Consider the following 14661-nt stretch of genomic DNA (forward strand, 5'->3'; position numbering starts at 1 on the left):
GCACCACCATCATTGATCGGAGTGAGGGCTACGAGGAGAGCAAGTATCTGCTCAACGGAGGGGGTAATGTGGAGGTGCAGAGGACCTCCACCCACGGCCAGACCCTCCCCCGCTCCCTCTCGGAGCCCCGGCAGTGTGCCGGCAAGGACCCGGTGGGCAAGACCGAGCCTCTCAACAACTCCCCCAGCGCTGCCAAGCGCAAGCGTGTTAAGTTCACCTCCTTCGCCACAGTGCTGCCTGACGATGGGGGGCCCTACACTAACTCCATCCTCATTGGCAACGAGGACAATATCAAGTGGGTGTGCCAGGACATGGACCTGGGTCCGTCGGCAGAGATCAGAACCTACATGGAGAGGCTACAAGACAATCTGTGAGAGAGAGAGAGAGAGAGAGAGAGAGAGAGAGAGAGAGAGAGAGAGAGAGAGAGAGAGAGAGAGAGAGAGAGAGAGAGAGAGAGAGAGAGAGAGAGAGAGAGAGAGAGAGACAGGCAGACATAGAGAGAGAGAGAGAGAGAGAGAGAGAGAGAGAGAGAGAGACAGGCAGACATAGAGAGAGAGAGAGAGAGAGAGAGAGAGAGAGAGAGAGAGAGAGAGAGAGAGAGAGAGAGAGAGAGAGAGAGAGAGAGAGAGAGAGAGAGAGAGAGAGAGAGAGAGAGAGAGAGAGAGAGAGAGAGAGAGAGAGAGAGAGATGGACAGAGCTACAATGCATCAGACAGAGAGGAACATGATTAAAACTCACCTATAATGCCTTTGGTCTGGAGGATTGAGATGATAGGACATTGGAAGGTGTTTGAGAGGATGATGGGTAGAGAGAAGAGAGAGGTGGGTAGAGAGAAGAGAGAGGTGGATAGAGAGAAGGACAGGGGATAGGACAGAAGGTGACCAGGAAGAGAGGACAGAGGGTGGGTAGAGAGAAGCACAGGGGATAGGACAGAAGGTGACCAGGAAGAGAGGACAGAGGGTGGGTAGAGAGAAGGACAGGGGATAGGACAGAAGGTGACCAGGAAGAGAGGACAGAGGGTGGGTAGAGAGAAGGACAGGGGATAGGACAGAAGGTGACCAGGAAGAGAGGACAGAGGGTGGGTAGAGAGAAGGACAGGGGATAGGACAGAAGGTGACCAGGAAGAGAGGACAGAGGGTGGGTAGAGAGAAGGACAGGGGATAGGACAGAAGGTGACCAGGAAGAGAGGACAGAGGGTGGGTAGAGAGAAGGACAGGGGATAGGACAGAAGGTGACCAGGAAGAGAGGACAGAGGGTGGGTAGAGAGAAGGACAGGGGATAGGACAGAAGGTGACCAGGAAGAGAGGACAGAGGGTGGGTAGAGAGAAGGACAGGGGATAGGACAGAAGGTGACCAGGAAGAGAGGACAGAGGGTGGGTAGAGAAATAATATTACAAAGAAGGGGGAGAGGGTTGCAAATGGTTCTAGACAGTAAAGCTAGAGAGTGAAGATATATGGACAGTGTAAATTTACAGAGAACATTAGCTCTGAGGACATATTGAACAAATATGTGGTTAGACAGCAGTGCAAATGAACACACATGAACTACAGAGTCACATAGAATAGCCTACAACGTAAGTGATTCCAGAGTCAGAAATTGATTTGTTTCATTGTAGTCGTCTTTTTATATTTATAACAACATTTGTTTAGGTCTGAAGTAATACAGATACAAATTATATTATGTATTGTGAAATTGTTTTGCCTCACAGACATGACAATTAAACCGTGCATAATGGCAATTTAGAATATAATTGTCATATTTCAGAAAATTAACATGACATATGTTGGCATACTAGTCTTACACAACAGCCTGTGGTGTCAATACTCTCAATTCTCAGTTGCCAGGAGATACTGTAAAGGTCATTTTTTGAACTGTGAATTTCTGGAAGTCCGTCCTCCTTCTTTTCTCTTTGGAATATGTCCTCCTACTCAGAGTAAATGCACAACAACACAGTACTAACTGGCCCTAACCTTTGAACCCTGAAGTTGTCATCATCAGAGCGCAACCTGTGTGAAACAATCTTTTTTTTTTTTTACTATGTCACAACAACAACAACATGTATAAGAAGCCGAGTGTAGACGGTGTTATTTGGACAGTGTGAGGACAACTCTGTGGTTGCCCAAACAACACATTGTTCTGGAATTCTGAGTTCTAATAGGAGAATCTTGGAAAGAAATGTTATTCCAAGACTCCAAGACAAAAGGGTATTCACTTGCACAATGGACGGAGACTGAACGTAGCCAATGGAGTCTGTTCTCCTGTTAGTCTAAACTAGCCTGAGCCTGGCCTCTTCACCTTGTATCTGGACAGGAACGCAAAGACTGCACAACAGGCCTGGGACCTCCACAGAGCAAGTCAGGGCTTTCCAAACCCTGGATGTGTATGTACTACTGAGGATGGGATCTAATGTAAACAATGTCCTGTAGGACTACAAAGACCAGAGACTCTGTTGTGTTCAGTACACTACAGAACCCTAACAGAACCTGCAACAGTGGATTGGCACGTCCGTCAGAGTATGTTGTTGTGTCTCCCCCCCCATACGTTTTTGTCAGGCTGTGCATTTATGAACTTTGGAACATTAACCGACCCCAACCCCATGTTTCTTCCTCTTTTGACAGATTCTAATGTTTGATTTTGAAAGATGTGAAAGATCTGTCGTTCGCCCCCCCCCCCCCCCCCCCCCCCCGTTGTTTAAGCAAGGGTGAAGAGAGCGAGAGAGGAACATCAGCTCTCAGTCAGCTCAGTGATAGAGGAACATCAGCTCAGTGAGGAACATCAGCTGTCAGTCAGCTCAGTGAGAGAGGAACATCAGCTCAGTGAGAGAGGAACACCACCTCAGTGAGAGAGGAACATCAGCTCAGTGAGAGAGGAACATCAGCTCTCAGTCAGCTCAGTGAGAGAGGAACATCAGCTCAGTGAGAGAGGAACATCAGCTCAGTGAGGAACATCAGCTGTCAGTCAGCTCAGTGAGAGAGGAACATCAGCTCAGTGAGAGAGGAAACACCACCTCAGTGAGAGAGGAACATCAGCTCAGTGAGAGAGGAACATCAGCTCTCAGTCAGCTCAGTGAGAGAGGAACATCAGCTCAGTGAGAGAGGAACACCAGCTCAGTGAGAGAGGAACATCAGCTCTCAGTCACCTCAGTGAGAGAGGAAACATCAGCTCAGTGAGAGAATCAGCTCAGTGAGAGAGGAAACATCAGCTCAGTGAGAGAGGAACATCAGCTCTCAGTCAGCTCAGTGAGAGAGGAACATCAGCTCAGTGAGAGAGGAACATCAGCTCTCAGTCAGCTCAGTGAGAGAGGAACATCAGCTCAGTGAGAGAGGTACATCAGCTCAGTGAGAGAGGAACATCAGCTCAGTGAGAGAGGAACATCAGCTCAGTGAGAGAGGAACATTAGCTCAATGAGAGAGGAGCCTCAGCTCAGTGAGAGAGGAACATCAGCTCTCAGTCACCTCAGTGAGAGAGGAAACATCAGCTCAGTGAGAGAGGAACATCAGCTCAGTGAGAGAATCAGCTCAGTGAGAGAGGAACATCAGCTCAGTGAGAGAGGAACACCAGCTCTCAGTCAGCTCAGTGAGAGAGGAACATCAGCTCAGTGAGAGAGGGGCATCAGCTCAGTGAGAGAGGAACATCAGCTCTCAGTCAGCTCAGTGAGAGAGGAACATTAGCTCAGTGAGAGAGGGGCATCAGCTCAGTGAGAGAGGAACATCAGCTCTCAGTCAGCTCAGTGAGAGAGGAACATCAGCTCAGTGAGAGAGGAACATCAGCTCAGTGAGAGAGGAACATCACCTCAGTGAGAGAGGAACATCAGCTCTGAGTCAGCTCAGTGAGAGAGGAACATCAGCTCAGTGAGAGAGGAACATCAGCTCAGTGAGAGAGGAACATCAGCTCAGTGAGAGAGGAACATCAGCTCTCAGTCACCTCAGTGAGAGAGGAACATCAGCTCAGTGAGAGAGGGGCATCAGCTCAGTGAGAGAGGGACACCAGCTCAGTGAGAGAGGAACATCAGCTCAGTGAGAGAGGGGCATCAGCTCAGTGAGAGAGGGACACCAGCTCAGTGAGAGAGGAACATCAGCTCAGTGAGAGAGGGGCATCAGCTCAGTGAGAGAGGGACACCAGCTCAGTGAGTGAGGAACATCAGCTCTCAGTCAGCTCAGTGAGAGAGGAGCATCAGCTCAGTGAGAGGGGAGCATCAGCTCTCAGTCAGCTCAGGTGGACACTCACACAGAGGGAACAGTGGAAGTGCATTGTAGATTGTAAGATTGCAATATTTATATATAAATGTATTACAGAGAAGTTGATGTAAATAAAATGCTTCAGAGTGCTAGTTGATAAGAGCAGGTCACTAGCCAACATGAGGATTTTGGTCCATTTTACAGTGCAAAGGGAGGTGTGTTATACACAGTATATCTGCCATTGCTGTGTGAAAGTGTTTATTTTTTATTTTCATGGTTGTTTACGGTTCGGTTCAAGATGTTGAATGGAAGTGCTTGTATTTGTACAGGGTAGGAGTTGGTTTGCCTCTCCATTCAGATAAACGTGGTGTCAAATCGTTCACACCAAATCCAGAGCTCATACTTACAGGGGGGGCAACTCCAGTCCTCAGGGGCCTGATTGGTGTCACACTCTTTCTCCATCCCTAGCAAACAGGGGTGGACATTCTAAACTGAAGATCGTGATTAGGTGATTATTGGAGTCAGGTGTGTTAGCTGGGACTGGGGCAAAACTGTGACACCAACCAGGCCCTCGAGGACTGGAATTATCCACCCCTGTTAAACATAGAGAGTAGAACATAGACACACGAATGGGAATCAGATTCCAGCGACGAGAACTGCGTAGAGACAATTATGTGTGACTGACCACGACGTGCAGTTAACTCATTTACCACAATGATCCAAGACTTGAATGGATTTCAAACTGTAACTGTAAGTTCAGGAACAGATCCCCTCACAGACCCTCAAGGCGTCCACCAAAGCAATAGGACATGGAAACTGAAGATGATAATCAATGGAATCCTCTTATATTACACCTCAAAACACAACAACAGATGTAAAGTCTGGGCTCGTTTCAAAAAGCATCAGAACAGTAATACGAACACATTTTGTTTTGTGGTTATGCAATGCAATCAAAACCTCCCATTTTGTTTCCATTGTAGTAAAGTAAAAGTACTTGGTAAGTAGATCAAGTGTCTCCCTGAGCAGTGAAGAATGGGACTGAAAAGCAATATGTCCTGCTGAGCCTCTGGAGTTTCTACTCAAGTCCCGTCATTGTTTTCTCTGAACAGAACTTAAAGTGAAGCAAACAGACTTCCTAATATGGATGCCGCACATTGTGTTGAGTGAACCATAGATGTTAGTCCATTTCTGATCTCCTTCCTTTTCTTCCCCTTCTTCTTCACAGTAATGTTTTAAAATGCAAGGGTTTTGTGGACGTGGACAATAAAGAGATCTATGTATATAAATGCCTTGAAATGTTCCCCTTCAACCTGTATGGCTGGTTATTGGTGGCTCTTCATTTTCTGGTTATTTGACACAACAGCACACTGCGTGTCACAGGAAGGACACAGGACGGAATAGGGTAGTAAAAAGAGAAGTGGGATATCAAGAGTAAGGTATGTTGATCCTCAGAATATTATCCTCAGAAAATTGCTGTTGTATTGCTGTTGATGTCTTCTGCTGAGATCATTTTGAAAATGGCTGCCGTCGAATGAATCCTTGTAAACGTGAAAAAGCTCGTCTGAATAATAACACGGTTAGTTGCCAATAGTTTGAGACATTCAGTCTAACGTTGAAGACAGTCCTTATTCCACATTGATAGACTAGCTCATGAACATCACTACTAGTCTTTGAAGTATCTTCTAATGTGGGGGTATTCCTCCCTCTCAGATATAATGTGTCTGATGTATGGGGAAGTATTCCCGCACACAGGCACTGAGAAAGGTGATTGCTGCATTTTCACCGTTTTTAAAAAAAATAGCTCAAACTGTTTCCCATTAAGGTAAATATGCCCCACAGCACAGAGAAGCTGATTTGAAACTGCCGCCTCAAAGGACATTATCCTTCTGTTCTGTAACGCTATCAAAGTCTACTGTACAGTAGATTGTCCCCCGAAATAATACTACAAAGCACTTCATCAGCATTTGAAAACCTAATTTGATGATGTGTTTATTTAGCACCTAGTGCACAAATGAATACTGCATCCCACATAATAGTGTTAAAGGGATCAACCAGAAGTAATACTCTTATCTCTCTATCTCTCTCTTACCTATTTCTTTCTATTTTTCACCTCTGTTTCTCTTTCTCAGTGAATAAACAAGTGCATCGGTTTTCCCAGTTGCACAGAGCCGGTTTTCCCTTTCTTAAAAAACAAATTCCATTCCAATTTAGTGGCTCTTCCATTAACACATGTTCCTCCTGCACCACATTGATTTACTGGGGTTATCAAAATACATATTGCCAACCAAGTGAGACATGCAACCTTTCATTTTCACGCCGTCGCCTTACAAATTCGACATGGTACATTAACAAGAAAAATGACTGGCCATCGACGGCAACGGGCAGCGGTCTGTGTCTTCACATGACATTTGGTTTTCATTTCATTCATTACTTAACGCCGCTTCGGTTAGTGGGGCGGGTTGTAGCGGCGGTGGGCCAATTCGGATGCCAAGTCGCAGGTAGCTTAGGCGCTCTCTCAACAGCATAGGCCAGGACAGCTTGAAATTAATAGTTAACCTCTGGACCAGTGCGTTTGTGTTCCTTTGCTGTGTTTGTCATTTCTCTAAAGATTAAGAGAATTTAAAGAAGTTAGAAAATAATGCGGGCAACAGGAAGAACATCAGCTTTTTATACCCATCCTGTTATAACATAAGGTGTTTATACCCATCCTGTTATAACATCAGGTGTTTATACCCATCCTGTTATGACATCAGGTGTTTATACCCATCCTGTTATGACATCAGGTGTTTATACCCATCCTGTTATAACATCAGGTGTTTATACCCATCCCGTTATGACATCAGGTGTTTATACCCATCCTGTTATAACATCAGGTGTTTATACCCATCCCGTTATGACATCAGGTGTTTATACCAATTCTGTTATGACATCAGGTTTTTATACCCATCCCGTTATGACATCAGGTGTTTATACCCATCCTGTTATGACATCAGGTGTTTATACGCATCCTGTTATGACATCAGGTGTTTATACCAATTCTGTTATGACATTATGTGTTTATACCCATCCCGTTATGACATCAGGTGTTTATACGCATCCTGTTATGACATCAGGTGTTTATACCCATCCTGTTATGACATCAGGTGTTTATACCAATTCTGTTATGACATTATGTGTTTATACGCATCCTGTTATGACATCAGGTGTTTATACCAATTCTGTTATGACATTATGTGTTTATACCCATCCTGTTATGACATCAGGTTTTTATACCCATCCTGTTATGACATCAGGTTTTTATACCCATCCCGTTATGACATCAGGTGTTTATACCCATCCTGTTATGACATCAGGTGTTTATACCCATCCTGTTATGACATCAGGTGTTTATACCCATCCTGTTATAACATCAGGTGTTTATGACATCAGGTGTTTATGACACCAGGTGTTTATGACATCAGGTGTTTATACCCATCCTGTTATAACATCAGGTGTTTATGACATCAGGTGTTTATACCCATCCTGTTATGACACCAGGTGTTTATACCCATCCTGTTATAACATCAGGTGTTTATGACACCAGGTGTTTATGACATCAGGTGTTTATACCCATCCTGTTATGACACCAGGTGTTTATACCCATCCTGTTATGACATCAGGTGTTTATACCCATCCTGTTATAACATCAGGTGTTTATACCCATCCTGTTATAACATCAGGTGGTTATAACATCAGGTGTTTATACCCATGCTGTTATGACATCAGGTGTTTATACCCATCCTGTTATAACATCAGGTGGTTATAACATCAGGTGTTTATACCCATCCTGTTATAACATCAGGTGTTTATACCCATCCTGTTATAACATCAGGTGGTTATAACATCAGGTGTTTATACCCATGCTGTTATGACATCAGGTGTTTATACCCATCCTGTTATAACATCAGGTGGTTATAACATCAGGTGTTTATACCCATGCTGTTATGACATCAGGTGTTAATACCCATCCCGTTATAACATCAGGTGTTTCTATCCACCCCCCACCCAACAGTCCTCAACCCGGGTTGCATTGATTCTGAGATTATCTATAATGTATTGGCAGTAGTGGGTTCATGATAGTGTATCTGTTTACATAAGTAAACGTAAGAGATAAGTAATTGATCTTATTCCTCAGCAGTTGCATAATATTTGAGTTCGTAGAGTGGGGTTACATCTCATTAAAAAGTCAAGTGGACTCATTATGAACCGTGTTGAGAATCGTTAGACAACATTTGCTCGTTCTTTATTGTAACTCACAGTACTCCCTACGGTATCTTCCCAGCTCACATTGAAAGCCCTCGGAAGCTGGGTTAGATTAAATAAAATATACCAGTGTAACAAGTCAGAACACAAAACTAACACCTACTTTAACCTGGATTTCCTGGAATTTTGCAAAACTGTTAATTAAGGGCACTTGCATTATTAGTTTATGACAAACTTTTATTGACATTCTGTGAGATACAGTATCCTACCAATTTTGCCTGGTATTGTGGTCCAGGCAGCAATGGTGAAGGGTAACTGGGTGATGAATTGGCAGTAAAAGTTACAATGCCTAAAAGACCCTGAGCTTTAGTGACTTATTACACAGACACCATAAAGTGCCACATCTCCCATAGCACTACACTTTGTTACACAATCTCCATTAACAGCGTCTAACCTGTGCAATGTGCTCCCTGACCCGCAACCTACAATGTAACAAGGCTAATACAGAGAATGGTTAGCGTCATTACTCAAGGGATTCATTTATATTCAGACTGATTCAAACGTCTGTCTTTTTTACGCGCTTTGATTTAAAGGTCCAATGCAGCCATCCAATGCAGCCATCTCAATATCAAATCATTTCTCAGTAACAATTAAGTACTTTACTGTGAATGTTTTCAATTTTAAAAAAGCCTCTTAGCCAAGAGCAATTTCTCAAGCAAGAATTTTGCTAGGACTGTCTGCGAGTTGGGAGGGGGAAACTAGCTTGTTATTGGCAGAAAACTAGCTGTTATTGGCTGAGAGGTTTGGAACTCTCTTTCTTATTGGTCTATTAACTAAGGCCTAAATTCAGTCAGATCAAGCGTTAACCGGCGATAACAGACACCGGCAAAGCAGATGTTTTGGCGGTGTCAGAGGTGGAACTGTGTTGAAGCCATCAAATCAGTGAGCAGATGCTCTTGCAAATCATTGTCACTAAACCAACACCTGTCTCACTCACATTAGAAGCTCAGAAGGAGAAAGTGTCATTAAACTGAATAATGAGAATTCCTATCATCCTAATGGAGGTGTAGATTACATCTCACATTCCACTGTTTCAACTTGTAAACAAGGCCGCATGGGATTTCTGGTTAATGTGATTCCGTGCAGCCAATGTCCACTTTAGGTATAATACTGGGAGCGTGTGGATTTGACAGCTCTAACGTAGTTCCACCTCTGACACCGTTGGCTAAAGCGGATCTGATTGAATCAAGCTCTAATTTACCGCCTGGAGATGACACCAGGCGGGCCAAAATTACATCGCAACAAAACAGGCTGACATTTTCAGGGAGGGTTATAGCTCTTATACTAAAAGGGCATTATCATAATTTTCACAATTTCACAGTATTACTCCAACCTCATAGTGTGGAAATATATATAAAACACAGGGAAGTCACTGCACTGGACCTTTAAGCACATCAGCGTTTGGTATTCAGGCTTAGCCTATGCACCTGCTTAATGAGGTTTGCAGAAGTGGCTCCCTTGCGTGCACTGAGTAAATGTAATTCAACCCCAGAAAACATACCCACTGGGTGGCCTACCAATTTGATCAAGGAGTTTTTATTCAATTTGTTTTTCTGAAAGATATACACAATACCAGCCAACTCCTTCTTTCTATATTTACAACTTAGGTCAGCTATACTGGCCTATGGAATCCCTTGGGAAACCCAGCTACCGAACTATCCAATGATGGGATTCATAGTTACCTCATACAAGTACTTGGGAGTATGGCTAGACGGTACACTGTCCTTCTCTCAGGACATATCAAAGCTGCAGGCTAAAGTTAAATCTAGACTTGATTTCCTCTATCGTAATCGCTCCTCTTTCACCCCAGCTGCCAAACTAACCCTGCTTCAGATGACCATCCTACCCATGCTAGACTATGAACCAAAGACAAAAACCAACGGAAAAGGAAAAAATGGATGGGTGATAGCTAGTAGGCCGGCGACGCCGACCGCCGAGCACTGCCGAACAAGGAGAGGTATCACCTTAGGTGGGAGTCGTGACAACTGTTCAGTGTGGTCTGGGTTCTATAATGATTCAAATAGACTACATGTCCCAAATTACTACACAGCGTTAGCCTAATGTGAACCAGTAATGCTAGCGACCACCAGGAACAACCACACTGACGTGACAGAGGAAAGAAAGGTCAACAGAATGGAATTATGCAAAAATAAATGCATGTGGGTATTACTGATGGTGGCTCCCGATAGTGGATAATATTTGACATGATACAAATTGTCAACTAAAATGGAGAAAAGACAGGGGCATATAATCAAAACCTTATAAAGCGCATACATCAACTCGGCAGGTTAAGCCCTACAGAAACCTATATCTTATATTTCATCCACGCAAATTACGAGGACCCACAATTCACTTCTCAATAACTGCACAGCTATTTACTTCACTGTGGAAAAGGGGCCACAATACATGTCATGCTGATATGACTTTACGATTGCTTCCATATGGCTGTTTTCACGTTCGTCTCAAGGGATCATAAGTAAAATAATCCAAAACAATTACTATTGTAATTACTATGTGTATTTACAATCCCCTTCTCCAAACGGATTACTCATTTACCTAGCTCTTATCAATAGCTCTTATCAATAGCTCTTATCAATAGCTCTTATCAATAGCTCTTATCAATAGCTCTTATCAATAGCTCTTATCGATAGCTCTTATCAATAGCTCTTATCAATAGCTCTTATCAATAGCTCTTATCAATAGCTCTTATCAATAGCTCTTATCGATAGCTCTTATCGATAGCTCTTATCAATAGCTCTTATCAATAGCTCTTATCGATAGCTCTTATCAATAGCTCTTATCGATAGCTCTTATCAATAGCTCTTATCAATAGCTCTTATCAATAGCTCTTGTCAATAGCTCTTATCAAGTTGTATATGACAGTGCAAGGAGAATGGTGCAATTTCTATCTGAAAATAATAAAGTAGACGCTTTCCCCACTTGGAAGCAGAAGGTTCGCTAGACGGTATTCATGGTTTCCTCGCGCGTGAAGCTGGTGGAATTATTAGGGAATTAAGTCAAGGTCTGAATAAGCGTATCTGTGGCCACACCTTCATTTATTTGAACTCCACCCCAAACGACTAGTGGGTGAATAGCATGCTAATCTCATGTTTAAATTCAAGGTCAGAATACACATAAACGGTATAAAAGATGCATAAAAAGGAATTAAGTTCCATTTACGCATGTTTACCTCGGGTCGGGAATCTGGGCCTAACAGAAAATGAACAAATATGACTTTGGCATCCCGTAATCTGAACCATCAGCATATCCATTTTAAGTTTGTTCACTGCCTGTATTTTACATCTAGGAAAGGTTTTACGATGAAATTGGTCCCCGACAACTGTTCACTGTGTCCCCTAAATCAGGTTGGCACATTCTTTCATATGATGGGGACTGAGAGGGGGAATGGGTTGGGGCTTGTGTGCATTTCTTTGGTTGTTTTCTTTTGTATCTGTAACCCCCCTCCAAAAAAATTCAAAGACTTAACAAAATAAAAAGGTCACGCCCCCAAAAAAATGTTTCCTTCCCATGACTGATTTCATATTTGTCTCCAGCGATCAGAAAGAAAAATTATCTAAAACAATTGCTATGTGTACTTACAATCCCTGTCTCCAAACGGATTACTCCTTTACCTAGCTCGTATCAATAGCTCTTATCGATAGCTCTTATCGATAGCTCTTATCGATAGCTCTTATCGATAGCTCTTATCGATAGCTCTTATCAATAGCTCTTATCGATAGCTCTTATCGATAGCTCTTATCGATAGCTCTTATCAATAGCTCTTATCAATAGCTCTTATCAATAGCTCTTATCAATAGCTCTTATCAATAGCTCTTATTGATAGCTCTTATCAATAGCTCTTATCAATAGCTCTTATTGATAGCTCTTATCAATAGCTCTTATCAATAGCTCTTATCAATAGCTCTTATCAATAGCTCTTATCAATAGCTCTTATTGATACCTCTTATCAATAGCTCTTATCAATAGCTCTTATCAATAGCTCTTATCGATAGCTCTTATCAATAGCTCTTATCAATAGCTCTTATCGATAGCTCTTATTAATAGCTCTTATCAATAGCTCTTATCAATAGCTCTTATCAATAGCTCTTATCAATAGCTCTTATCGATAGCTCTTATCAATAGCTCTTATTAATAGCTCTTATCAATAGCTCTTATCAATAGCTCTTATCAATAGCTCTTATCAATAGCTCTTATCAATAGCTCTTATCAATAGCTCTTATCAATAGCTCTTATCAATAGCTCTTATTGATAGCTCTTATCAATAGCTCTTATCAATAGCTCTTATCGATAGCTCTTATCGATAGCTCTTATCGATAGCTCTTATCGATAGCTCTTATCGATAGCTCTTATCGATAGCTCTTATCAATAGCTCTTATCAATAGCTCTTATCAATAGCTCTTATCAATAGCTCTTATCAATAGCTCTTATCAATAGCATGGAGAACAGCGTTGTTTCTATCTGAAATAAAAATCATTTATTTAAAAAACATTTTTTAAGAAAGTATGTTTTTCCACTTCGAATCGACAGGTTCGTTCAACCTTATTCATGGTTTCCTGGCGTGTAAAGGTCAGAATACAGCGTATCTGTAAACACACCTCTGCCACACCTCCATTCCTGTGATCTACACCTCAAACCGATACCTGGTTGGTAACACACATCTGCCACACCTCTATTGAAAAGTAGTTCATAGTACGTTGACCCAAGTCTGAAAAATGACTGTAGCTGACACGTTGACAAAGTTGGTCGTAAGGTTCCTGGTCCCCTGCCCCCCACGTCAAACGCTTGCATTCAGGAGGCAGACATTACTTCCCGGCTTTATGTCACGTAAAAACATTTTATACACAAATGGTAGCGTCATATAGTTGTAACTAATTGAAATATGTGATGCCTTAAAACCATCATCAGGTGCGTATCATGCGGCTTCGTTTACAAACCATAAGATAGCTCAAGCATAACGTGGCAGAACAATACTGGTAACGAACCCCTTCATCTGTGTTGTAACTTTAAAGCTAGCAAGCTACTTACCAGCATGCTGGAAAAAGCCCTCTGTTTTGTGGCTGGATGCCATAGTGATAACTGAACATTACACCATCTTCAAAAGAATGAAGACATCTGACATCTGTGCCTGCTTTTCATTCTGGCTGCACAGAACATTATGAGCAAAGTTTCTTTATCAATTGGGAGAATCAAATCAATGAATCAAATGTATTTATAAAGCCAAATGTATTTATACATCAGCAGATGTCACAAAATGCTTACAGAAACCCAGCCTAAAACCCCAGAGAGCAAGCAATGCAGATGTAGAAGCACGGTGGCTAGGAGAAACTCCCTAGAAAACATTAGGAACACCTTCCTAATATTGAGTTGCACCCACTTTTGCCCTCAGAACAGTCTCAATTCTTTGGGGCATGGACTCTACAAGGTGTCGAAAGCCTTCCACAGGGATGCTGGCCCATGTTGACTCCAATACTTCCCACAGTTGTGTCAAGTTGGCTGGATGTCCTTTGGGTGGTGGACCATTCAAATGGGAAACTGTTGAGCGTGAAAAACCCAGCAACGTTGCAGTTCTTGATACACTCAAATCGGTGGGCCTGGCACCTACTACCATACCCCGTTCAGATCTTTTCCCTTGCCCTTCCACACTCTGAGTGGCACACATACACAATCCATGTCTCAGTTGTCTCAAGGTGACATCAATAAGAGATCATACATCCATATAGATAGCATCAGAGCTATCATTAGTGAACAGTTACCACAGAGATCATACATCCATATAGATAGCATCAGAGCTATCATTAGTGAACAGTTACCACAGAGATCATACATCCATATAGATAGCATCAGAGCTATCATTAGTGAACAGTTACCACAGAGACCATACATCCATATAGATAGCATCAGAGTTATCTTCAGGGAACAAGTTTCAGATGAATAGCAAACATGGATACTAGAGTGTTATTGTATCACAAATTCAATAGTCAGTCCTCTGCATACTGTAGAGAGAGAGATTCATTTTAGCCAGTCAGAGGGGAAGGGCATACTGACCCTTAGGTATTGTTTTAGGCCATGCGGTTGGAGGTGACAGAGAGCACATAAATTAGGGCTGATAAATCCCCCATGGACAGAAGCTGTACATGGACAGCCTGTGTCCGAGACAGG

General features: G+C 42.6%; 1 protein-coding gene across 1 annotated transcript in view; it reads left to right on the plus strand.

The window, feature by feature from the left end:
- Positions 1-2681, plus strand: part of si:dkey-215k6.1 (transmembrane protein 132C) — a 371736-nt gene extending 369055 nt beyond the window's left edge. Inside the window, exon 10 of the mRNA XM_055918399.1 lies at positions 1-2681. This exon is cut by the window's left edge and continues 847 nt beyond it. Coding sequence (XP_055774374.1) covers positions 1-374 — 374 coding nt within the window. The 3' untranslated portion in view covers positions 375-2681.
- Positions 2682-14661: the final 11980 nt, after the last annotated feature.

The sequence above is a fragment of the Salvelinus fontinalis genome, chromosome 4 (genome assembly GCF_029448725.1).
Source record: "Salvelinus fontinalis isolate EN_2023a chromosome 4, ASM2944872v1, whole genome shotgun sequence".
In the NCBI taxonomy this organism is placed as follows: Eukaryota; Metazoa; Chordata; class Actinopteri; order Salmoniformes; family Salmonidae; genus Salvelinus; species Salvelinus fontinalis.